Raw genomic sequence first — 26,805 nt, forward strand, 5'->3', positions numbered from 1 at the left:
TTGAAAATTACTTTATTTTCCACTTACATGTTATATAATTAAAAGAATCGAACAACGTGTTCTAATGGCACACTTTTTATTTTATCGGGAATCGAATGCACCCAGAATGAAAAAAATCACCGTCTTTGGAAAGCTTGACGGACTACTGCACATGTGACCATCATCGGTAAGATTGATCACTATTCATAAAATGACGGTCTTGTTTACACTGTTCAGAATCCAGCACCAAAGGCAATCATTAAAATAACATGAAACATACATTCCCGGTAGCTTGAAAAGCCACGAAAACATCTGACATCTACCAGGTCCAGTATATTGACCTATACATGTAGCCATCTGAACTGCTGAAATAGGTTTTTGAGCTATTTTCATGTGATTTTCTTGTTTAAGGAAAGCGAAACAAAGTCGTTTTAAAAAGAAGAATTTATCATTAGGTTGATAACAAAAGACATTAAATATAAGTATTCTTTCTAAAAACAAATGATGTAAAAAATCGGAAATTTTACATTTATGAAAAATGAAAATAAACATATAAATGCATGCTTTTTGTAGTCAACATTACCATCAACCTTATTGTTTTATGTGACTTTGCTTTAATTTAATGAAAATTAAAATCTGGGAAAATAAAGCTCAATACAGCTATAATTTATAGGTGAATATATCTATATAGGGCTCAATCGGCAGAGTGTACTGGATCACTGACATGGGTTTGCTCATATTGTTTGAACAAAAGGTCATGGACACACTAATACAGATATACTATACCCGTGGCTTGAATGGTAACTGACTAAATCAGGGAACCCTTCAGGATTGAAGACGAATCCTGAAGTGTGATAGCATGGGTTTAATTAGTCCAACAATGTTAGAGGTTTTACACAGCGAAAAACTTTTGACAGGCGTCGCAGTCAGAAAAATCATATCCGATAGAAAAAAGGCCAACCAGCGGCCTCTCATGTTATGGGAATAAGGTTTAATTTGTGTATGTTTGTTAATTACAAATATACGTGTATAACATATTTACAGTCTGCAGTTCAGACTCCCAACATGTCCCTTCATTTCCCTTTCCTGTTTATACAAAGTTAGTTAACAGTTAAAGTATGGGTATGAGGGATATAGCAAGTTTATGATCCCGCGAGGCCAGGACTATTTCCCGAGGCGAAGCCGAGGGAAATAGTCCTGGACGAGGGGGATCATTAACTTAATTGCTATATCCCGAAATACCCATACTCAACTGTTTTATTATACCGATACAAACACTCCCTTACAATATTCTAAATATTACTAGACAACAAATTTTTCAACAGTTGGGACACTTTATTAACAAAACTACAACAATGCGAGATGAAGGTCGGTCCAGAAAATACCGGCTCTGCTGGCTGGAAATTGCCGGAAATTGCCGACGTAATTTGATTGCGCTGATTGGTCAATATTCAGTCAGGCCCCGCCCACGACGTCACTCAATTTCCCGCATTTTCAGAGGGAAATAGTTTCAAAACTATTGCACCCCTTCAGACGAACCATTTCCCTGGCATGCAGTTAGAGGGGAAATAGCTTGTTTATGTGGTTACTTTTGTATAGTGTAAAATAAGTAGAGGTATAATAATTACATTTCTAGTATGAGTAGTGTAGCTTTTTTTATAATTTTATAAAGAGCTACACATAAAAGTAGGCTTCTATCAAAGTGGAACAGTGTCTAATTTTTCGCACCAGCAAATGTTAAAATTGTTAAATATTGTTCTCTCCGGGTGTTACCTCCCTTGAAATAATAAAATGACGAGCAAAATTGTCAAGGACATGATTGATCAGTTTGCAAAGAAAGGGTAGGCAATCAACAACTCTGTAAAAAGAGGAACAATATTCTGTGGATATACTGTACAATCAGTCCCATAAAACTTAATAACAAAAAAACAGAAACAACCTAAAAGAAACTTCAAACACTTGTAATAAGTTACATTTGTAACCAACCTTAGGATAAAGTTCCTTTTTTTGATGCAACCTAATATTTATTATTCCTTTTTCCAGCTTTTGGATATAGGTGTGTATTAGCTGTTCATACACTAGTACTGTAACTAGTTATATTACAAATGTAGCTCTGGAGGAGATTGTTCAGTAGCTGATAAAGCTATTTCAATCAACTACATAAATAAAATCTGTCACCTGTAATTGGTGTGGAGTGGGAAAAATTTCACAAACTTTGGGCAATACATGTACCTGATATATCTTATTATCTATAACAAAACTATACAGTAAATTGGTTTTGACGCCAAAAATGTTCTCCAGAAGGATTGGATTTCTATATCACACACTTAATTCTTCTTCTGCCAATTTTGAGGCTTAATTAACTACTGAATAACAGTGCTTGTAAAATTCGAGCCGTCATTGCAATATTTTCATTAATAAAATCCTAAACAATTTTCTTAATTATCTACAAACAATATGTTTTGGTTTTCAGTGTGATATGTGACTTTTCTTGCCTGATATGACCTGTAGGATAACACAAGATCTGATAAATTCACTTACCTGTACAGAATGGCTGGTATGAATCTCCTACCAAGGAACCACAGTGAATTCCACTCGCCTCAATATTGGGATCAGTTTTTCCAGAAAAGAGGAACTAAAGCCTTTGAATGGTTTGTCAGATTAAACTTATACATACAGATTGATAAAGCACATACAATAAGGGGAGATAATTACACCCTCAATTAGACTGAAATCTCAACAGTCACCATTATTGACAATAAAGTGAGATCTTGATTCCTCTATTATTAGATAATAGTTTCAGCAGTTACCAATGTTGTGATATACAATGATACTTGCAGACTTGGGTAAGCATTGATTTTGCCAGAATAGATATGATCTGAATCTCACATTAAAACTACTCAAGAATGCTAAGACATTTTTTTAATCAAACAGTATAACTTTAAAAATAACAGGAAACAACAAGATCAGTTAAAACAATTTTGAATTACTGTATTCAATCTATTGATCGTGAATTTTATTAGTCTCACATGATACATGTCTAAAATACATTGATGGTTTGTTGTAGGTACGGCGAGTACCCAGAATTATGTGGGATTCTACACAAATACATCAAGCCCAAAGATAAGCTCCTTATGATTGGATGTGGTAACTCCCAGCTTAGTGAAAATCTCTATGATGTCGGCTACCACAACATCATCAACATTGACATAAGTGACACAGTCATTCGTCAGATGACCGATAAAAATAAGAAATGTCGTCCTGATATGAAGTTTGTCAAAATGGATGTCAAGAAGGTAAATCGAGGGGAATTTGAGTGATTATTAATACTAGTAGAGACTTATATTTAGAAATGTCCCAATATTTAACAGTGATAGAAGATAATTTCTAAACAGCTTTTATGATATTTAACACACTGTATAGATCTCTTAACTGCCTTTAAATGCCAGCTTTATAATTGATTGCCAACATAGACATCTCTGTAGGATGATATTGATCCTGCAATGTTTAATTTTTCAAGTGAAATACTTTTGCATAATTTCAATAATTATAATCATTCAGTCTCTAAATTAGTATGTATTGATCATCAGAGGAACCTCATTTCTTGAACTCTTTAGAATATACTGATCCAGCTGTAGAGTGTAGAACAATCTCATTACCCTCAATTCTTCTCTGTGTTTGCTTTCCTTTTCAAGATGTTTATTTGCAGGATATTAGTGAAAATTCTATTAACTGCCAAATTCTATTTCACTGATCTAGAAACACTCCTTATTTCATAGTCTGTTTTCCAAATGGAATTTCTTGGATAAGCAGGATTCCACTCTTACATGTGCAAAAAAGACTACAGATGTTTTATTTTAAATTTCACTCTCACTATGAAACAAATTAATGGTATATCCTATATTGATTATATGGTGTTTCTTTAGACAGATTTTTTGGATGGCGAGTTTGGAGTTGTCCTGGACAAAGGAACCTTGGATGCCCTGATGGTGGATGACAGTGCTGATGTGGTGGCTGATATTGATGCCATGTTTACAGAAATCGGGAGGGTCCTGAAACAGGGAGGGAGATACATCTGTATCTCTCTGCTACAGGACCACATCATGAACAAAGTCCTTCAATTCTTCCCAGACCTGTTAGTCTAAAGAAATCCTAGTTCTAACGATTGCATGAACAATGAAAACAGCTTTATTAGAGTAGAGATACTTTGTCTCTAAAAAGCTATATCTACTGTAACTTGAGTTTTAGCATCAATATGAAAAATCATTCCTATTTTTTTCATGTGCTTTTTTTTATTCATGCTGAGGTTCAAAAACTGCTTCTTAACATGCTGTAATTATTTTCACCTGAAAAACAGTGCAATGCCAGTAATCCTCAGTGTAGTTGAAGGAAAATGCAAAATTATGTACGCTTATATTTTCACAAACATTCAAGTATTTGGTTTTGTAGATCGGGATAAAATACTATATGAATTTTTTGTTCTAGTGGATGGCCATTAAGGATTCACAAGGTTAACACTGAAGACTCCGAGAATAAAGACAAGGAATTCAACATGCCTGTATTTGCTGTTGTCCTTACTAAATTCAAGAAGCTACCAAATATGAAACAGGTTATAAGAATATAGCAATTTTAATGCATTTTTGTCTTGATTTACTTTACTACATAGTAAACTATGTATTATTACACTGACTGAATATTAGTAAACTCTCGTTAAGGATCCCTGTCCCACTGCAGACAAAACTCTAGAAAATTCCAGAGTACTTTTTCATAAATACAGTAACCTCCCCTTAACTGTATACTGTAGTGGGCTGATCAGCTAAGTGATTTCTATTGACCCTGTATCTGTGTAGCACAGTTGGTTATTAGAGTGACTCTATTGTGATAGTTATGGTTCTATTTTCATATATATTTTTTTCTTCATTAATGATATATTAAAGCTATTTCCAGCCTGATGTAAAAGTTTCAAATTCATCGATACAGCTTTTGGGCAGTGTTATGGTGGTCCTGAATATAATGGACGTATATCATGATCAGTGAACAACAACGTTATTTGTCAATGGATAGAAAGTTAAAGTCAGAAAGTGAATGCCAATGGTCATTGTTCGTATAAACTTAAAAATTTAGACATAACTAAGTATTCACTATTGGCAGTAGTATTCTAATTCAGCATAAACAGGGGGCCATGGTGGCCAAGTGGTGAAGACGTCTGGCCGTCTACTATCACTAGCCCTCCTACATTGGGCAGGTACTGGCCGCAGGTTAGCAGTTTTTCTCCAGCTTTCCTCCACTTCCAAAACCTGTACGTCCTTATTTAAATTATAATAGCTATTAATAGGTCATAAAACACAAACAGATAGATAAAATCAACATAAAACAAAATGCTTTCAGATCCTGGAGGTGGGAGCAAGTGATGATAAGGTGGAGCGGATGGAGTCCACAGAGAAGATGCAAACAGTCTTGAAAGAGATGCAGTACTATGCTTTAATGAGGCAACAGATCAAGAAAAGGTATGTACACTGTATGCACCTGAAAATAGCAAAGGAAACACATATCAATTCTCTACTGACCATGTATAGACATGCTGTTTCTGTTCATGATGTGTTAAAATATGTATGCAACTATTGTGAATAAGGTTCTTCATCTACTCTCTGTCCCTTAGGGCTTTAAATGTCTGTGTCTGTGAGGATGGGAGTTTAGTTAAAACACCATATTGCTGCTAGAATTGTTTCATATACACCCATATGTCCATTTGAAAGAGTATTTCCAAACCAAACAAGATCTTGTGACAAAATAATTGGAAGAGTATTATATTATTTTATTGATAGAAACAACGGCAATTTCAGTTTCAGGATTGTTTTTTGAAGGGATATTCCATAGTTGATTGCACCGGGGAAGGAACCTATATTATGGTTAAAACCAGATTTGCCTACCATTCCTTATACTAATTATGAAATAAAAATTAAAGATTTTATAGCTAGTGGGGTCTCTGAAAAAGTTCCCCATCCCTCCCTTATGGTTAAATATGGAACAGCCCTAACAGTATATTGGTTACACTATTCTGTGCTTTATAGGGAGATGGTTGGAGAACAGGTGTCTCTCAGTCTGTACAGTGAAGTGTCCCTTGCCCCACGCTACACCCTATTCATAGTGGACAGTGCTGACCAGAAACTCGCCAACAAATTCGGAATATTCATTGTACCGGAGGGCAGGTGAGATTTAATAGTCATTTCAATTGGTTTGAATATCAATGCAATGTTTTTTGTTCCTCTTTTTTCAGGCGCTGTGGCTAAATGGCCTCTTCAATGGTTTGATTTTTTGTCTGATACCTGTTTGATTCTTTATAGATTGATACACATTGATACATTTCAAACGAACAAGAAAATACTTTTAAATGAAATAAATGTTACTGATGTAGGTGTCAAAGAAAATAATATTAATATTGACAGAGAAACAGAGTGGATGTTTAGTACAGAAGAGGGCAGACAGCAGCTTTCTGAGTCGGCTGGATTTTGTAGACTAGTGGTGATTACTCTCAACCGAGCTCACACTTATGAAACATTGGATACTATCAAATCAGAGTTATCTCCTCATGTCCTAGAACTGGCACCACCAAATTTCAAATCAGGATCACAGGTATGCTTGATAACTAAGATTTATTTTAGATGTAATCACACATCAGACTTCGTTCTATTACACGCCTGATAAAAATCAGGACCTAAATTTTAAATATTCATGAATTGTTTCCACAAAAAAGCAATAAACCCATTGCCCCAGCTGTAAGAATAAAGTTTCATAAACCATGAGAGTCATAAGGAAACATTTGCATCTACATGACTCCTTTTTGTAATGGACGGCTTTAATTTTTCGCTTCACCATGCACCGTTTACATCTCACAGAAGTTAATTACATGATATACTATAACAGATCTTTATGCAAAATATTCTTTTTTTTCTGTTTTTCCATTGGACTTAGGTGCCTTACCTATCACTAGGCGATCAGAAGGGCAGCAGGACTGTCAGGTACCAAGGCAAAAGTCCTACCCTCGGGGAGCTGGTTGTCGAGGATGTTGTCACTGATCCAGGGCAACACAGAAGGAGACTTGTGTTTACGGACAGTCTTCCGTATTGTGAGGCAAGACTTAAACCAGGTACTTTTAAAATGGTTTGCAGTGAACCATTTAAGGTCATTCAGCTAATTGAGTTATTGATAAACTTTCATATACAAATGTAATTATATTTGGTTATTGAAACTGTGTGTATTGTGTTAGACAATAGGTTCATGCTTCCCTCACTGATTATCTCACATACAATTTAAATGCAGTTGGAGTGATAACATTGGTCAATAAGCTATTCTCTTACCCTGGACAGGTGTATACACACTTTTACCGGTGTGAGATTTCCTCGTCTCACCCTAGGGTTGAGATGGCAGGGATTCCCCTATTCATAACAATGGTATGACTGAATTTAGCCTGTAATTTTTAACATTACATCTTGTATCTGATACACAATTGGGTGAAAATGGGGGAATCTCAACCCTCTGGGAAAAATTCTTAAGTTGCCAAACTCTTCACTCTCGGGTTGAGATTCCCGTACCCCAAGGGAGTGAGAGATTCTATTCCTCTCAAGCGGGATGCTTTTTCTTAAAAATTGTATGCTGAACTAACAGCTTCAGTGTTACAAAAGAAAATAACATGATGTTGAAATCCAACAAAAAAAGAAACAGGAAACAGTTCTGATATATATATACATGTAGCAGACAATCTATCTAAGTGCTTGCAATTAGTTAAAATGTTGAGAAACATCCATAGAAACTGTAGGGAAACGGATAGGGGATCTTCTGAACTATTTCGATGGAAAAGAAATTGCTGTGTCATATTATTTTGTTATGTTTCATTTCAGAAAAAAAGCAGAAAAAAGGGAAAAATAAAGCAAAAGAGACTGGAAAATTCCTTTTGGACAAGAATTATTTGGACTGCGATTACCTAACAGCTATGGTGGCTGGTCTATCATTTGTCACGGGAACGACTGATCAGGCCAAAGGTAAGATATCGGTATAATGTAGGCACCTTTTGATTTATAACTAGATTGACAACCAGGCTAAATGTGGGCTTCCTAGTATTTTTGAATGAGATTATGTTATTAATGTGATTTTTGTCTTTGTTTGGACTTAAATATCTCAATATCTAAATTTAACTTACACTTAAAACAAAGAATTCCAATGGCTGTAAGGTTTGGTATTTTATTTGTCATAGATGGAGGAGTATTTTGAATGCCTATAAAGAGGTTTGTAACTTCACAAGCAAACACATATTTGTTATCAATAACAGAGTTGTTGTACATGTGAGTGTTTCATTCCCATGATATTGTAAGAAATACTTTACCCTTATTTGCAATTGTTCATAGTACATACGATTCATTAAGCCTTTATTTAATATTGAGAACATTTTTTTAAGAAAAAAACCTGCTTTTAAGAAAAAAAACTGCTTTTTATTTTTTCTTCAAAATTAGTGCTACCTTTGTACATTAAACCTTGTTATATTGCCACCGTTTAAGTATCAACAAAACTTGTGGCCTTGTGGCATTTGGCAGTAACATAATTGGGGTTGTTAAGAGAAAAATCAGAATCTTGAAAGATGCTGGTGGTAGATGAGTTGACTGTTGAAACAAGTGTTGATTTATATCAAGCTTATGTTTTGTGTTGTGTCAGTATAAATTGGTGTTTTGAGAAATGTGTTTTGTGATGTTTGTTTAATTTTTGTTTTGAAATAATCTAATGAAGATTTTCTTTTGTTGAAGTTATTTTTTGTTCTTTCAGAGTGTTATCTGTCAGATTCTAAAGTGTTGGTGATAGAGGGGAGGAATGGAGGCCTTCCTACATTCTTGCATCACAACTTCCCCCAGGTATAGTATAGCCTATACTGAAACAAACAAACAAAACCCAGTGATATCTGGGTACTCATTCAGTGGCTTCCTGTCGGGCTAAAGTCTTGCTACTGAGAACCTTAAAACCTCTGATTAGTTATTATTTCATATATAACATGCTTTTATATTGGTTGATTTGGCTTATATCCCCTCCTGGTATGGGAAAAAGAATGGGCCTTTGGTATCCTACTGCATCTTGATATCTGAAGCATAAAGTCTTGGGCTTCAAAAAAATCTAGGATAGTTCTACTTCATCTGCTTATAAGACAGTCAAGAAATCATAAGTGTCATATTGTCCATGATATATCTCATATACTGTGTGATCTAATTGTCAAATTATAAAAGTGTGTGTACCTCATGGGATGGCAGTCTGTCACCCACCGAAATTGGGTAAGGTATCCCACTATTTGCAGGATCAGGGCCCTTTATTTATTGTTCATCACACTAGGTGGGGTAGATCTCATCTGTCATCTCCAATTACATTGTACCTCATTTTCATTGCCATTACCTCAGTGTATGATGGAGTGTTGCCACTGTTATCAGAGTTATGTCCCTTCGTTCACTGTTCACCACTTTGTCACCTACATATATATATTAAATTTCTTGCGTATAGAGATAGCAGATTGAAACTCACTATATATGCATAATTATGACCCTTTGTTCATTTATGATACCAAAGTTTGTTGGGAGGTAGGGGACTATGAATTGCTGATAACAGTTTGGCTAGTTTGTAATTCTATGATGTAGTTGTAGTGACTTGGTGATCTATTATGTCATGTCTGGATGTTCATGGTTACCGTGTTCTGCTGTATTATGCTGGGGACCGATTATTTGGTGTATTATATTGGTTGTGATTTACTGGTGTATTGATATTGGTTGTGATTTACTGGTGTGTCAATGTTTGGTGGTCATAGTTATTATATGTTGTATCATGGAAATTGATGGTTGTAATTAATCGGTGTATGGTTGTTGCCAGTTGTTATTAACTAGTGTGTGGATGTTGATGGTAGTATTTAATGTATGGATGGTTTTGTTTTTATTACAGATGGCACTGACTGTACTGTTTCCTGATACTGTGATGCTACAGGTAGCCACAGACTGGTTCAGCTTTTTACCAGACACCATTATGCAAGGTCATTGTGATAACCCAACCACATTTATCAGCAGCAGCATAACGCAAGGTACAGTATTCTCCTCAGTTCATTATGTTTATTAGTTTTAGTTCCAATTGATCACTCCTATAATGAAGCGTCTGTCGTTCGCCCATTCGTTGTCCGGCGTCCAGCGTCAATATTTTACTTTAAACAACTTCTTCTTAATAACCAAAATGTCCAGGCTATGATATTTGGCCAGTAGCATGCTGGGATGAAGGGCTACCAAGTTTGTGCAAATGAATGACCTTCACTTATATACAAGGTCACAAGGGTCAGTTGTCTTAAAAAAACTTTAAACAACTTCTGAAGAATAACCAAAATGACCAGTATTGTGATATTTGGTCAGTAGCACACTGGGATGAAGGGCTACAAAGTTTGTTCAAATGAATGACCTTCACCCATATTCAAGGTCACAGGGGTCAAATATGTTAAAAACTTTAAACAACTTCTTCTGAATAACCAAAAGGACCAGTATGGTGATATTTGGTCAGTAGCATGCTGAGATAAAGGGATACCAAGTTTGTTCAAATGAATGACCTTGAATTATATTCAAGGTCTCGAGGGCAATTTTTTTTTAAATCTTTAAACGACTTCTTCTAAATGACCCTGAGGCCCAGAATGTTATATTTAGCCAATAGCATGCTTGGGCTATACAATTTGTTCAACATAATGACCTTGTTTGACTTTCAGGTTCACAGGGGTGAAATGTTTTAAAATGTTTTAACTGGTTCTTTTGAATGACTTTTAATAATAAATACTGATATTTTGCCTGTAGCTCTATTTTAGATCACTTATAAGTTTACATGTGTGAGTGTTTTACCAGGTGAGCGATGTAGGCCTATTGGGCCTCTTGTTTATATGTTCAACTAAAGCAGGATTTAGATCCAAGATCATCTCTCCAAAATTTAAAAAGCGATATCACTAGCCTGGCATTAATTAAAGAAACATTTGCAAATTTTCTCAGTATGTGAGTCTGAATGAAAAGGAATATCATCAAAACCTTGTTAGCTTGAGAATGGAAAATCATCAATGCTTTGTTAGCACGAGAAAGGACTATCATTAATGCCTTGTTAGCTTGAGAAAGGATTATCATCAATGCCTTGTTAGCTTGAGAAAAGAAATATCATCAATGCCTTGTTAGATTGAGAAAGGATTATGATTAATGTCTTGTTAGCTTGAGAAAGGAATATCATCAAGGTCTTATTAGCTTGAGAAAGAAATGACATAAACACTTTATGTGTTTGAGAAAGAAATTTCTATGTCAAATTTTCTTCAGTATATCTTTTTTTCAGAAGTCATCTTGAAAGGAAATCGTCCTTTCTGAAGCAAGATTATAACGGAGGTTTGTCTAACTGTTGGGACTTTAGGAGGAGATCCATTGTTTACTGGCCTGTCTAGATGATAACTGGGTTAATACAACATTCGACTGTTCTTTTTGTAGGTTTACAGGTGGATGCTGTAGTAATTGATCTGGACTACCTCAAGTCCTCACTTACAATGGACAGTTTCCTGCAAGAATCGTTTTTATCAGATGTCAAAAAGCTACTTTCACCAAATGGTATGTGTAAAAAAGTTCTTGGTTTTTCTAGTGAAGCATATTTAAAATGTTTACTGTGTTTTAGAATTCCAGGAAAAGATAATGTGGGACAGTTTGATACTTTACATCATCAATTGTATTTATTTTTGAATGGTCACCATCAAAATTTACCTGCCAGATGGTTTTGGAAATACCTATTTTCAGATAATGATTGTAAGAAGAAAATGTAGCTATTAATCATTAATATGAAATATCAAGATAATTGATATTTTACAGCCAATTTCATTTCAGAGCACTAACCTGATATAAATATCCCTGGTATTTGTCCAGGAGATGGATGGAGGGATTGTTTATTCATGCATGATCATTCTAGTAATTGTTTTAGATTACCCCATCCATATACTGTATTATTGATAAAAAGTTTCTTTCACCTCAGACAGAGATATCTCGCACGTTACCTAGTTCTAGATTTTTCTATCTCGTCTGATTTCGTGGTGATGTATTCATCTGCACGCTAATGCAAGTGATACAGTTTTTAAATTCTGTTTTGTTATAATATGCATTGTTTTGGTGTTTTATAGATATCTAATGGTGTAAATAAAAATATAATCTACACTGAAATGTAATCATTCTTGCAAGGACAGACATTCAAATGAAACTTTAGAAGTGAAGAGGCCATATTCATTTGAGGCCCCGGACAGGATACTTGTAGACCAAAGCAAAATTGAGTATTTTTACGAATTAAAAGGTGCAAGAAAAAGATTCCATTACCTGTAACTGAACGAAATAGGGTTATCTTAGTCTTGGGCTAATATTCTATAACATCCCCACCTTGGCTTACGCCTCTGTTTGGATTTTATGTTACAAAATCCTAGTCCTTGACTGAGGTAACCTGATCTCGCTCAGTTACAAATACATGTAATAGATTTTATTAGTCTACCGGCCCACAATCAAGCAAATACATTTATATCAATATCTAGCATAGTCCTTCACTAAAACTGCAAACCATTTACCTCATCTGTTCAACAGTGAATTAACAATCTCAGCTTAATCTTTTACCATCGTTTCATTGCAGGTGTTGTAGTATGCAAGTGTCAGTGTGATCCAAAGGAGACAAAGAAAACATTGCTTCACAAACTGTCCAGTAGTTTTCCAAACATTTACTCAACAGACATTGAGGACACATCTTACACAGTTGTAATCGCTCTAATGTGTGACAAGAACAATGCAGATACATTAGAGGCAGCGATGTCAAACTGTAAATACCTGAATAATATACTGGGGAGTAAAGACAAAGACATTGATATAGATTTAGTACAGACCATGACAGACGTCACATTGTTTGATCCCTAATTTCGTGGAAGAAGATTACACACATATTAAAAAATGTCTAAAATGTATGTCATGTTTGGTCCTTTTCCATTACCTGCTGGAAGGGTTAAGCCATTTATGTCATTTGATTTATGATCAATAATCTGGATTAACTATCCATACAAAGTGATTTATTGCCAAGAAGATCTTGATTCAGTAGTGTGGAAGTCGTAAACACGATTGACAGCAACAGTTGCCATCCTTGTGTATTTCATCTTATTACTGTTCAACTAGTGTTATGGATATATCACGGTCTTCAGACGAAAAAGAATTAGAAAGTTTGTGTCTGTCTGTCCACAAACTTTGTTCCTGGCTGATACCTATGGTATTTATTGACCGATTTACATGAAACTTGGTCAAGACGTTCAGTTCACAAAAATACATACTGAGGTAAAAAGTCCAGGTCAAAGGTCAAGGTCGTTAGGTTCAAAGGTCCAGGTCAAATTTTGTACCTTTTCACTGATGAACATTTTGTTTTAACACTATGAAGCAATGTTGGTCAGAATTAAACAAGGAGTCAATTGACTAAAGGTCAAGGTCACTGTGTCAAAGGTGAATGTTAATTTTTTTATCTTTTCCCTGATGAACATTTTGTTATGACATTATGAAGCAAATTAAAGTTGGTCAGAATTTAACAAAGAGTCAACTAACTGACTTAAAGGTCAAGGTCACTGGGTCAATGTCAATGTCAAATATTGTATCTTTTCACTGATGAACATTTTTTTTATGTTATTATGAAGCAAAGTTGTTCAGAACTTAACACAGAGTCAACTGACCTAAGGTTACGGGGTCCAAAGGTTTAAGGTCAAGGTCAAGTTTATGATGAACATTTTGTGATGATATTATGAAGCAAAGTTGGTCGGAATTAAAGAATAAGTCAACTGACCAAAGATCAGGGTCACTGGGTTAAAGGTCAAAGTCGTTTGGATCTCTTACTTTGACACCGGCTTTTGATGGAGGAGATATTTAAGGTGAAATAAACAAATCAAATCTAACAGTATTTGCACCGGTATTTACATTTCTGTTAGCCCAGCAAAGGTGGAGGTGGAAGGAAACAAGACTCACATCATAGTACATGTAAAATGTATATTTTGCTTCCTTGCTATTCTTTTTGAAGTCCAAATGTCAAACGTCAAGCTCAGCTATATGGGCAGATTGTTTCTTGATGATTATTGGGGATGTATTGTCACAAGATGGGGCCCTTACTGACCTCTCAGTGTTCTAGTTTACTCAAAAAAAAGTTATTATTTTGGCACATTTGGGGTGTATATATTATTATATTTTTTTTGTTATAAAATGCCGAGGATTTATCCAAAGGAAAAGGAGAGCAAAATCGGACACCAATATGACATCACATCAGAAACTGAGACAACATCAGACTAATGAGAAAGACATAAAAGTAATGAATTACCACAGAAAAAAAAAGAGAAAAAGAAAACCAGAGGTTCCAAAAGGGGTAAACTACTCCTGCAATGCATGTCACGTCTGTATGATGCCGAATGATAACTTTTAACCAAGAAATCCTAATGTTTAAAGTTAGCTCAAGGGTTGCCTGTTCTTAGACTTCAAACATCTTATCCCAAATGTTCAGATTTCTTCGCCTGCATCATACAGAATCTTTTATGTTCTTCTCCTACATTTTCCTATCGTAAACATCTGTTGTAAAGGAGACACCAATGCAGCCGCCATCATCACAGGCTGCTGACACGTATGACAAACCTGAGGATACCACCCAGTTTTCACTATATAAAGTGATGAGGCGATGGTGACGCTTTTCGGAATGTTAGCGCGTGTTAACTGTCGTGCTCTAGATAGGCTAAGACATTTACCATTTCCCTGGTTCAAAGGGAATGCACCTGTGAAGTGTTGGAGACAGTTATATATCCTGTCAACTCCATCAACTTATGGTACAAGTGTAGTCAACAGCGATCTTCTATGCAGAAGTCTTCAATCAAAGAGACATTTCACAGCTGGACATAAAGACATATGATCACGACCGAAAATCTCCTCAACGTAACTTATCAACGGGTAGAAAACGTTGATCAAATAGTTTATCGGTCAACAAAACACTTATCTAGAGATATTGACACTTAAAAACAGGCCTCGAACTGTGCTATACAAACTCGGAGAAGGGTTGTATTTTACTTCTCCGGAATGTAAATCATCGAGTAAAACACGTTGATTAGCTAGTTTCTCGGTCAAAAAGACGCATCTGTCTTGTAAATACTAACCCTGACAAATGTAAATCATAGAGTAAAACACGTTGATAAGCTAGTTTCTCGGTCAAAAAGACGCATCTGTCTTGTAAATACTAACCTTGACAAATGTAAATCATAGAGTAAAACACGTTGATTAGCTAGTTTCTCGGTCAAAAAGAGGCATCTGTCTTGTAAATACTAACGCTGACAACAGACTCCCAAGCTGTGCTATGTAACAGAAAGTTAATAACTTCTGCTTTGTAAGAAAAATAAGAAATGCTAGATTTATCCAGTTGATAAGAAATAATAGCGAAAGCTAGCGGCATTGTACCTCTAAGAAATTACAGAAAATGATAGCCCGAGTTTCCTCTGGCTCCTCTGTCTGTATCTGTCAAAATGTCTGGTGTCGGGGCCAAAGGAAACAAGGGCTAATGAATTGATGGTAGTACATAACACCTCAGTCACCCTAATGTTATGCATTTGGTTTCAAAATTAATCTGAAAATGCAAGCTCAAACCCCCTGTTTTCAACATACAACAAATAATTTTAGCTTGTTATTATATCCGTTTATTGAAATTATATATTTTGAAGCAGAAGGGTGTCACTACAACACAGCCAAACAGAAGGTACATAAGCGTGATATTGTTTGCAAATTATTTCAAAAATAAGCCACTGTGTAACTACCTTGACCTAGTGAATTAGGCTAAAAAATAAAAACACAAAAACAATCATGAATACACTAGTCACTACGTTTAAAACAGACACGTTATTCTACATCAAAGCATATTCACGTGAACGAATTCCACGACATCTTGCAATGTCGAGTGACAGTTGACTAGATGGAACATTCCTGAAATTTTAAAATTGAAATGCGATATTTAATGGGACGTACTGTTCTATTTGTAAGATTGTTTCAATTTTAGGTTTTTACCATCTGTAAATATATAGGGGACAGAACAACTCATTATGTTATGCATCTTTGGAATGGAACTCCTTGAACTAAAAAGAATATATGACAGGCGGTTAAAAGGCCCAATACTACATAATGTACTTCTAAAACTATGCCCTATCTGCGTAACAGTAATATATTTCGTTCATTGACTTCTCATCAGCTATATTAAACTGTCCTTTACCAGCGGGAGCTTATCGTTCTATCTACATATGCCATGCTATTAGAGAAAGGGAGTCTGTCAGTCTCATTGGTGGTTCGTCATATCAGTGGTTTTGCCACATACGTACATTTATGCAACCACTCTTCACCCATAAATAAATATATGTATGATATATTTCTACACATGTACATTGTTTTCATAACGATCAGAATATCGCAAAAAGTTCAAGTTATTTCACAGAAGGTCGGCTCTTACGGAAACCTTTGTTTTCTATTTCATACTTAAATTAACATGTGAATTGCGAATTATTTCATTATTATTTGTGGTACTACATGATTTTCGCCTTGATTTACAATGCATTTAAACCTCTCAAGTCAATAAATACACACACACACACTCTCAGTTTACATCAGTTACATTTTATACATACAAAATGTACATGTTGGTTAATCATGTGATATTAACGTATCTGCATTATTCTACCAATAGTTATATATTAATATGCCATCATTAATACAGCGAAGACAATACACAGGACATGATTCATTCAAATAAGGTTTACAGTTGCTGAAACAATATGAATCTAAAAAAACCGATCGATTTCGATTTTATCTTTCTGAAAGGTTAGTAACAATTCCATACTCTCAATAAATCCTGTTGTTCCTTTTCTATAAAATACGTGTTTTATCTTATTTACTGATATTTTGATATGATAAACTTATAGCATTATTACCAAGCAATGTTTATCATTATAAAATATAATCGGTGTGTCCAGAGAGTATCCGTTTTCAAATTGGCAACTCGACGTTTAGTTAAAGAAGAAGTATATACCTTAATTGGTCCATACACGTGGTACATCTATATATACCGCGGGCTAGTTTTATTGTGATAAGCTTGGAGCTTATACAACTGTTTAATTCTAGGTGAAACATACATACTGGTATTTAATTGGCACAAAGTTCAACATTCATACAAAAAGTGTTTTTGTTAATTTGCCTAGAGGAGGCGCCCTAATCAGTGATGAACATTTTTAAGAATATGGATGTGGGTAAGAGCTGGTCAGAGGTATGATGAACAAGATCGCTATTTAAGTAGTATAAAAATAGTATTTTAACTTTAACTGAAAGACAAGGGGTTTGTCATATACGTAAGTAAATACTGTGTACCGGGAATATTTGCGCCGCTGTTTAATTGTCACCTTTATCGTCCTTCGCAGTAGGTTAGTACCAATCATACCATATATGGTATTTTAATGTGTAGGGCGAAATTATACCGGGTAAAAATGGATTTTACCGGTGCATGGTGAATATCTGACTTGGCGAACGTTTCCTGGTATATAAGACAAAGGTTAAGATGATGAAGGAATGTTTTACACTATTGAGGCTAATTGTGAATAAAACAACCGGGTATAAATATAAACCGTGAACGTTCTGTACAAAACATCAGTGAAGTATACATCTTTCTATACGCTCATATACACACACTATTGATATCTACACGAATACCGTGATCATTATATCTCAAAACTGAAAATCCTAATTACTTTCTATTTAACTATTTGTAAACATATACAGGTAACAAAACGTCAACGCTGGATCTGTAAGTAATATGAGGTTAGTTTGAGGTTGTAACAGCCACAGGGGCTGTCTGAAGCATCATTTTGACGGAAGACTGACGAACAGCAATATAAGTGGTTTAAACATGTAGAGACGCACGTAGCACTGGGTGTTATATAAATAGGTAAATAGTATAGAATGATTGATGTTTTTCATGTTATCTAACTCGAAACGTCTTAAAAATACTTGGCAAACATAACTAAATTAATGAAATTGAAGGATTTAAATTATTAATGGTAAAACAAACTGAATGCTTTCTCATAACTTTTTGACGATCTCAACACGTGATACAATTCATTCAGGTAACACTTGCCACTTCATTTTGTATATAAAGATAAATCCCTGGCTATTCTTTGTTTGGAATCTCCTTCTTCAGAACTAGCTGTGACACATCATTGTTACAGCCATGTGATCTGATCGACCATTTGGTTTGCCTTTTAAGTACATTGTATTAACAAACGTTTCTTTTTATTTGCGTGGTCTTGAAAATACATTAGTTAATAATGCATTTAAGTAGACGAACATTTATTTTACAATTTGTTTCTTAGGAATACAAATCAAAACGAAAATTACAATATTATCTTTATTGTTTTTTTAAAGAGTAAATACAACTTAAATCACCTACACTCGATATGAAGATATTGGCAATTAGCTTATTGTACTGTTAATAACATCAGCGGTCGTAACTTGATGTTAGCTGAATTGTGTATACTCTTGTTTCAATTCATAACTAGAAGGCATATGCGTAGCATATATTCTACAATGCTTATCTCGGGAAAAACGTGCAAGTAAATTGGTTTTATGATGTCAGAAAAGTTAGGAATATGCATTATGATGAAAATACTTACTTCCATAACAGTATTTTTATCATTTTTATCTGGTTTCTGTTGCTTCATAATTCAGATCAAGCAAAATAACTTTTTTCGGGAATAATGTAGCGTTTTCCAATATCATTACGTTCTGCTCTGGCCATTTCCGTCAGACGATGTACTTTGATGGGAAACCGTACGAAAATCCCCGTCAACGTTTAAATTTGACGTCATGGCATGCTTAGCCTCCAATTGTATGACGGAAAGACGCCAGAACAATCTGTAATTGTAAACATTTACATATATATATAGGTTTTGTTGTTTTGATTCACAACATGTTGTGTTGGTGGGTTAGTTTGGAAGCTGTGCAAAGGGAATGTAGAACGCTGGTGTGACATTCAGCTGTACATGACTACAGCGATGTAATATATCATGCCGCACTCCAGAAATATGCCAGGCTATTATGCTAACATCCCGTGTAATATACGGTATTGATAATGAATTTAATAATACTTTATACCTATCAATCTATATTTTATATACACCATTATGATAGTATTATCGACTTGTACATTAACTTAATTACTTATGTATTATCGACTTGTACATTAACTTAATTACTTTGGTATATATTACTGTAAACATTTATTTATATATATATATCACATTTCATCATCATGCTTCCATTTTCTTCTTAATTATGCCACATATTTTTCTCCGTGTATTCTTCACATCACAGTTCGCTTGTGTCTAGACTTGGTGCGGACGTTATATCCATATCTGTATAGATGCCCATAAAGGAGCTTGCTTTGTTTCTTCTCTTTGTACTCGGGAGTTGTTTAATCGTTGATCGACACAAAAAAACTTTCTTTTCATTCATCACACTTAATCCAATATATACAGTTTTTCAATGAATTGTCTTATGTTGAAACTAATTACGCGTTGCTGGTTCTTGTGGAAGAATTCAAGTATTAGAATGGTTTTACCATTTCACCACTTTCTCCTGTATTATCTTGTAAACACGTACACTACGTTTCGGATTAATCTGAGCTCATCGGTCTGATTGTGTCATAACGATTTGAAATTTTTCACATTATCAGAAACAGTTTTTGAGCAACTCATATTTAGTACTTCTGTCATCCGCCATCTCACCACTCCATTGACTCTTTCTGAAATGTTAGTTTAGGACTGTTTTCCGTGTAAAATTGTGCGTACCACCGTCTATGTTTGGCAATTAAACTATCCTCTTTGGATTTAACGAACATTGGCTTGCTAACAAACGTCTTATTGTTCCATATCATCACGTCCCGTTCAACCTGAAAAAATAAGATGGTAAATATATTATATAAGACGAAAAAGGCACGAAGTGATAAACAATATGTCTTCTAGATGTACATTATACTAACGAACGTATCGTTTTATATTGTGACGACTCTGATACTGTCAATCCTTTCATTTTTGCGAATACCTATTTTCACTTCTAAAATATCTGGGGTTTTGTTTTTGTTTTTGTTTGTTTATCGTCCTATAAACAGCTAAGGTCATTTAAGGACATGTCTCCATGTGTATTATGAATGCTTGCTTTCGTGTATGCGAGATTGAGACAGGGTATGCTGGCGTTATTGCCTCTTTGTGATAGCGTGGATCTGATGCCGACTTTATAGTGCTATCTCACTGAAATACCACGCCGAAGGCACACAGCACAGCATTCCGCCCGGTCACATTATACTGACAGCGGGTGCACCAGTCATTGTCAATTCCTACTCTATCACCATATTAAAATCTGTTTGCTATATAGACGACACTGACGATGAATTCTATAACAGTTCCGCAAATGTTGTTTGTCGTGAAGTTTACGTCTGAAAATGCAATCTTGATGATCTTTGTACGGAAAACCTAGATATTTCATAAAGTAACGCAATTTTACAACAGGATCACAATATAATATTGTACAAATATACATGTATAAGCTGAGTACAGTATTCGTGCTCAAACTCAAATTCTTTGTTGAACAGCATTTCCTACTTTAAGTGAAATACTTTATTTAAAAAATGTTTTCCATTTTAATGAAGCGTAGAAATCGAGTTTCAGAACAATGTGTGCTGCTAACGTTTTTGACCTCGCTGCAAAATATAATCTAGTAGCGGTTTTATGAACACAAGATGTATATCATAACTGCCTGGGTGATGTTTACATATGCCCACGGAAACCAATAAATAAATAAACAACCAAGAATATAACCATATTGTTACCGCGTTAATGGTACACGATTTCATGTCAATTATTCTGCCTTACCTGGAGTGCCTCTCCAAGCATGAAGAATTTGGCAATTATCGTCGGTACTTTTCTGTCCATATAGATATTGTGAACTAATTTCTGCACCATTGGTTCGACAGGAGTGAGCGACTGTACAAATACACCGCTCCCAATTGGCGAATCAAACTCTAAATAAACAATCGCTGGACCAATCTGAAATTAATAATGTTAGACTTGAAAAGAAGAAGATCATCATTACGTAGAACAAAAATACATGTACATAGAACTATGTTTTAATAGGAGCGCATTATTGGAATTAAGGGAAAATCTGAAGTTACGTATCTGGTGATGCAGATCTTATGGGCGTCTTGACTTTGATCGCGTTATAAATTATTTTAAAACTAGCGACATTGTATTAAACGCTTTGCTCACAATTTCATGTGCGAGTAAAAATGAATTCGTAATGGGAATCATGCAGAGTAATGAGTATATTCATAACCTTTGTAATATAAAACACAGTTTTTATATTAACATGTTGTTTACATGCATCAATATATATATTGAGTTCATGCAGGGTTGATGTTTGAACGAAATGTATCGCTGACATTCAATAAAAGAGCTGTGAATGCATCGAGCTGGCTTGAGCCGTGCGAGCAATGTATTTACCTACCTGTTGTGCCCGAACGTCCATATCGATGAGCGGCAAGTGTTTACCGAACAGGTTTAGACTGTGTGTGAGTTTAAGAGTTCCAATATGTTTTTCTGGAGCGGGATTCTGTTCCCATGCCGCGGTCCATTTGTGATGTCCAAATGACCAAAATGTGTTCCACATTTCTTTCAGATCTACCCCAGCCGAGATCATAGGACCATGTACCTGAGGTAGGTGTGATACGTCAGCACCATTCTCGGGAATTTCCTGGAAAAAAATAGAGACGATAAGTTCATGAGGTGTTAGCGAACACATGTGAAGTAAACACATGTACATTTTTCGAAACGTACTCACCACAACAGCACAACAAATCATGACGCGGTTGTAATTAAATTTCCAGATGAAACATTCCAATAATCATAATTCAATTCGACCATGAAGAAAAAGGAAACCACAATTAAACGCTCTCCAGAAAACCAAGCCTCATGCCCTCATACATGTGCCCTCAGTCCACCTGTCGTAACCGTCATTGTACGTACCTCTATGTGGGCATTTATGTGGTGCTCCGTTCGCCCTCGGTACGTCCACCTGCCATTGTTGATGTTGTCCAGATTTGGGATCTCCCACTCGGGCACATCTTTGTGCTCCTTTTCCGCGTGGTGCCATAGATAGATCCAACCGTTTGTTTCCTTGGAAACGTACGCCTTCACTTTGGTAAAATCTGGCACTGCAACAATGTATGGTAACACATTTATTCTAAACATGTAACTCACTGTTGTTGTTTGCACTTGTATGTTTGTAATACAGCATTGTAACATCTACTTAATGCAGGAAAAATAAAAAATAAAATGACATTTTTGCACACATAATCGGAAAAGCATTTTGAAAGCATAGCGCTGAAATAGAATTAAATATCATATTTCACCACATTAATAGAAAGTGTTTATATGGGTAAATTACCAACGTCTACAGGCCTTACTTTACATCTCCATAATTCTAACATGTGCCTAGACTGGATTCCAGCCCCTAAGTTTTTATGAAAAAATTCTCAACTGCATTTTACTACTAGCTCGAAATAATGTCAGGTGGGAGTTTATTCCACTCGGGTATAGTTCGAAGAATGATGCCCTTCTGGTCTGGGTTTTTGAGTGGGGAATTTGATACGAAAACTGGTGGTTTGTTCGGGATTTTCTAACTGTAGGGATTAATCTGTCTGATTTTACGACAGCGACTTTCTGGTTTACAATATTATGAAGCATGGTCAGACGAGCATACACGTGTAGGTGCATTCAAATGTGTTACGCTCATTTTTGACACGTTTTCGTATCCAAATGTACCAAAATTAACTTTATAGCAGTAATTTACTGTAATATATTACAGTATATATTTTGAAATATCAGTTTTGGGTTTATGATATGAAATAGATATTGTCATTTTGTCTTCTAAAGAAGAAGAATAAACAGGTATATATAATAAATCCATATTCATAGTCAAGATGTCTTCTAAATTAGTTAATTCACTGAAAATTCATGTCTGATGAAGCAAAAATATTGAATGATATTTGCTTATCGAAAGTTGTGTTTGATATATAGATAACGAGTTATGGTTACATATCCAATTAACAGTTAATGTTCGTTATTGCATGGTTCATTTCTCCTTGGTCGATATGTAAAGTATATGGATAGGTCGCATACGTGAAGATTTTTTACAGGGAGTATTCTCCCTTTTTATACAGAAGATTAAGCAGTTATCTGGCTTAAAAGTCATTATCCTTGGGAAAATTGTCAGATGATTTTTTATACTTTATTTCCTTGCTTAGGTCTTAGGTTTTAATTGATGCTTGTATAAATTTCGCTTTAATTTCGACATAATAGCAAGTCGAATGAATATTTTAACAGACTGTGATTCTGTTAAATACAAGTTTTGTACCGAATCGATCCATTAAACTGACAAACATTTGATAATAGGTGCAAGTGGTAGTAAACTTCATGGTACCTTAAAGTGTTTTATAAGAATCCTATAAAAGCGTTAAATTTTGGTGAGATGTCATTTCGATTTTGTGTGGTTTTACAGAAATTTCAACCACATGAAATATAGCATGTAAAAGTTTAAAATTTAGTCGTGAAATGTTTCCGCGCCCTCCATCTTAATCCACCACAGCAATGACAAACTTGTGATACAATTAAAGCAAAGCTAAAGGTAATACACACAGAGATTCATATTATATATGTCTTCCATTGATGCACCAAGGGACGCTTGTTTACAAGCCATGTTGTAAACAAGAAAGACGACAACACACGGAGTAAACGTATTACAAACATCATCCAAATCATTTACAATCATCATAAAACTTCGTTAAAGATCTATTATGATCATTCTATGTTAAAATCCTCCTGTTGTAAACCGTCCACATCTGCAGTTTTAATGAAACCTTATGTGCTCTGCATGTTTAATCGTTGTAAATGCTTATCCTAGTTAAAACTAAACCGATTGAACTGTTACTAATGCAAAACTCTACATGTGGCCGATATGTCTATGACGCGTTTCGTGACAGTTTGCTTAATTTTGAAGAAAAGGCTTTAATAATGGTAATCGGTTCTCTGTTTTTGTGTGATAAAATAGGATGGTTTGCATATAAAACAAGAAGCTAACAGTAATTGATTCATTCTGTGTAACTTGTTACTGTATTTTAATATGCAGCTTTGATTTATAATACTGAATAAAAAGATTTGTCAGCTTTACAAGCGGATCAAACGGCGAGTTGTAAATGGGTTGTATACCTAGCAGAAAGCCATCCAACAGATACTCAAGAACACCAGTCAAGAGACGTGCTTATACGTCTAGCTAAAAGATTAGACGCTCATGCCACCCAGTGGGAAGGGAAGTGTAGTAACGGAGAAGGAAGCGGGACTTATCTTCCGGTGCACCTGATACCAAGTATTACGGTCAGACTATTGATAATCTAGGGATGTCTATGAGATCATTCAGATAAATCTGTATCAGTATATCTACATAACATGTAGTCAAACGAAGGCGTCCATTTATCAATTAAAGGAGATCATGTATTTTTAATGATCCTTTCCGTCCATGCATGAATCACATGGGCAATATTTGGCTTCATACTGTAACTGTTTTCACAGTAGTTTACCCGATACCTCATCGTTAAATGTTTAGTTTGGTTACCGAAATCTGCCTTGTAGTTACCTGGACAACATGTCACAGTCTGATTATTCAAGTATGTTAATGATATCAACTTAACCCTTTTGATGAACGATGTAAATGTAACCCTAGTGACTGAAACCAGCCAAACTGTTACGTTTTTATTAATATTATAAAGCCATTATACATTTGATAAACCAATAGATATACATGCTAGTGTAATCGTAGGTATGATATATATCAACACTTAGCTCTCCGGAAAGAAACGGAAATAGTGTATTTAGGAGTCGATGATACATGATACAGTATTTATTGCCTTGCTTAGTGTAGCTTGAGCGTTATACTATTTAGTGACTACATTAATCTTAACAAATTTTAATTCACAAAATCCGGGCAAATATTTTAAAGGGACAAGTACATGAACAATAAATGAGCATGAATTGTAAAATTAAATATAAGTAAACTGTGTTGTAATATCATTACGTGCACACTAGATATTACAGTATAGAGGTATTTTAGCATAGTCTAACCTGCTCCAAGAACGTGAAGCTGATGGCAATAACAAGGAATTCGAAAATCTTATATTGGGAATGGTATTGTAATTTATGTTTCAAAGAAGGGGTTGTTGATTAAAGATAATTTATGAGGAAAAAGGACCGATTCCATTCTTCATTTTTAATGGCACCGTACTTTTCCTTCCCCTCAGTGCAATACCGCTTTTATTAGTTGTTGTATCACTAGACCGGTAATAAAGGTTCTTTCTGGTCTTAAGAGGATATTTAGACATTCTGAGAACATGTCTCTCCTTCATTACAGAGAAATAACCGAAACTTTGCACATGAACTAAAAACAGTTGGTTTAAATTCACTAATCATTGATTTGCCCTAATCGCAAACGATTTTAAATCACGATCACCTATTTCAAGACAGAAGTCAAGAGGATTTTAAAATAGACGCATGAGTGACTATCATTAATCCCCGATAGATATTGAACCCTTTCAATGTTCTACATATTTACTGATTTAGCGTGTTTGTTTAACTGTTGCGTCTTGGAACGGCCTTGGCGTGGAACGTTCCAAAGCATACCTTATTGTAGTGCGTGTGTTTTTCCGTGGTGAAGAGGTATTAACTGCCTAGACTCCTTGGGTGTGATATTGTACCAGACAATGTGAACTGTATATACACCCGGTTTTATCTCTGTTTTTTTCATTGTCATGATGCTGAATTATTACAAGGTTTAATTTAAGAAGTTTCAATATTTTACTGATCCTTTTATATATTGATGATGGTCTACCTCGAATAGCGAGCACTTGCTGCATATTATTTATCCTCCAGAGAGGTTTCAATTAACGATAGCTCAATTTACTCTTGGTCAGCTTTGTATCCTGATATTAACCTTTAGTATAACAATACTGATCTCCTTACTACCAAACTATATGAAAATTCCGATGACTTCAATTGTCTTATATTTCCCTAGTAGTGACACATCAGCTTCCCCTGCCTAATAAGTTTGCACGTCAAGACTAATCCACTACTTAAACTAAGCAGTAGGGTTGTCTTAACCGATCCATCCTATTGATCATTATCCTACTCTGTCAGGGTTTTCAACCTGACATACCTGCCAAGTGACCCAATTTTGTCGGGTTACACCCGGGATTTTAGCCCTTCATCCGCTTTTATAACTTCACCCGCCGGGTTACGATTTTGACCCGGGTTTCGTCAATTTAACCCGTTTTCACCCGGAATCTTTTCGTATATTAGAAGTAACTGAAGGCACTCGGAATTCTCTAGACTCTTCCATCCTTCTTCACAAGAAAGATTATCTATTTCCTGTTTCCGTTTCTCACCAACAGGTAAGTTGTGAGTTGTTTATATACGTACTAGAACTGTTTTTACAAATGTTTATATAAAGACTGTTGTTACTGAATTGCCTACAAGTAATTAGTCAGGTGTTTTAACGAATAATTGAGTTGTTTTTACAATTGTATTTTCGTAGAATAGATCGTATTTTGAAGGTAACGTTATGTCTTCTTGAAGGAAGAAGT

At 35.2% G+C, this 26,805-nt stretch overlaps 2 protein-coding genes across 2 annotated transcripts in view; one reads left to right on the plus strand and one right to left on the minus strand.

Annotated features, from left to right (window-relative positions):
• The first annotated feature begins 103 nt into the window (after positions 1-103).
• LOC110464435 (methyltransferase-like protein 13) lies at positions 104-12,991 on the plus strand. The gene is made up of 14 exons (XM_021519647.1): positions 104-166; positions 2,453-2,630; positions 3,047-3,275; positions 3,906-4,114; positions 4,465-4,588; positions 5,368-5,486; positions 6,051-6,188; positions 6,426-6,612; positions 6,952-7,126; positions 7,878-8,018; positions 8,794-8,879; positions 9,946-10,081; positions 11,496-11,612; positions 12,667-12,991. Exons 2-14 carry the CDS (start codon positions 2,530-2,532, stop codon positions 12,942-12,944), a joined length of 2,040 nt encoding a protein of 679 aa, XP_021375322.1. The 5' UTR covers positions 104-166; positions 2,453-2,529; the 3' UTR covers positions 12,945-12,991.
• Positions 12,992-15,711: 2,720 nt separating this feature from the next.
• Positions 15,712-26,805, minus strand: part of LOC110464414 (cholesterol 7-desaturase-like) — a 39,233-nt gene continuing 28,139 nt past the window's right edge. Inside the window, exons 4-7 of the mRNA XM_021519615.1 lie at positions 22,142-22,329; positions 21,624-21,869; positions 20,993-21,166; positions 15,712-20,013 (exon numbers count right to left, since the gene is read on the minus strand). Of these exons, the coding sequence (XP_021375290.1) occupies positions 19,846-20,013; positions 20,993-21,166; positions 21,624-21,869; positions 22,142-22,329 (776 nt within the window). The 3' untranslated portion in view covers positions 15,712-19,845. The remainder of the gene's footprint in view (positions 20,014-20,992; positions 21,167-21,623; positions 21,870-22,141; positions 22,330-26,805) is intronic.

This window comes from Mizuhopecten yessoensis, unplaced genomic scaffold, assembly GCF_002113885.1.
Source record: "Mizuhopecten yessoensis strain PY_sf001 unplaced genomic scaffold, ASM211388v2 scaffold10987, whole genome shotgun sequence".
Lineage (NCBI taxonomy): Eukaryota > Metazoa > Mollusca > Bivalvia > Pectinida > Pectinidae > Mizuhopecten > Mizuhopecten yessoensis.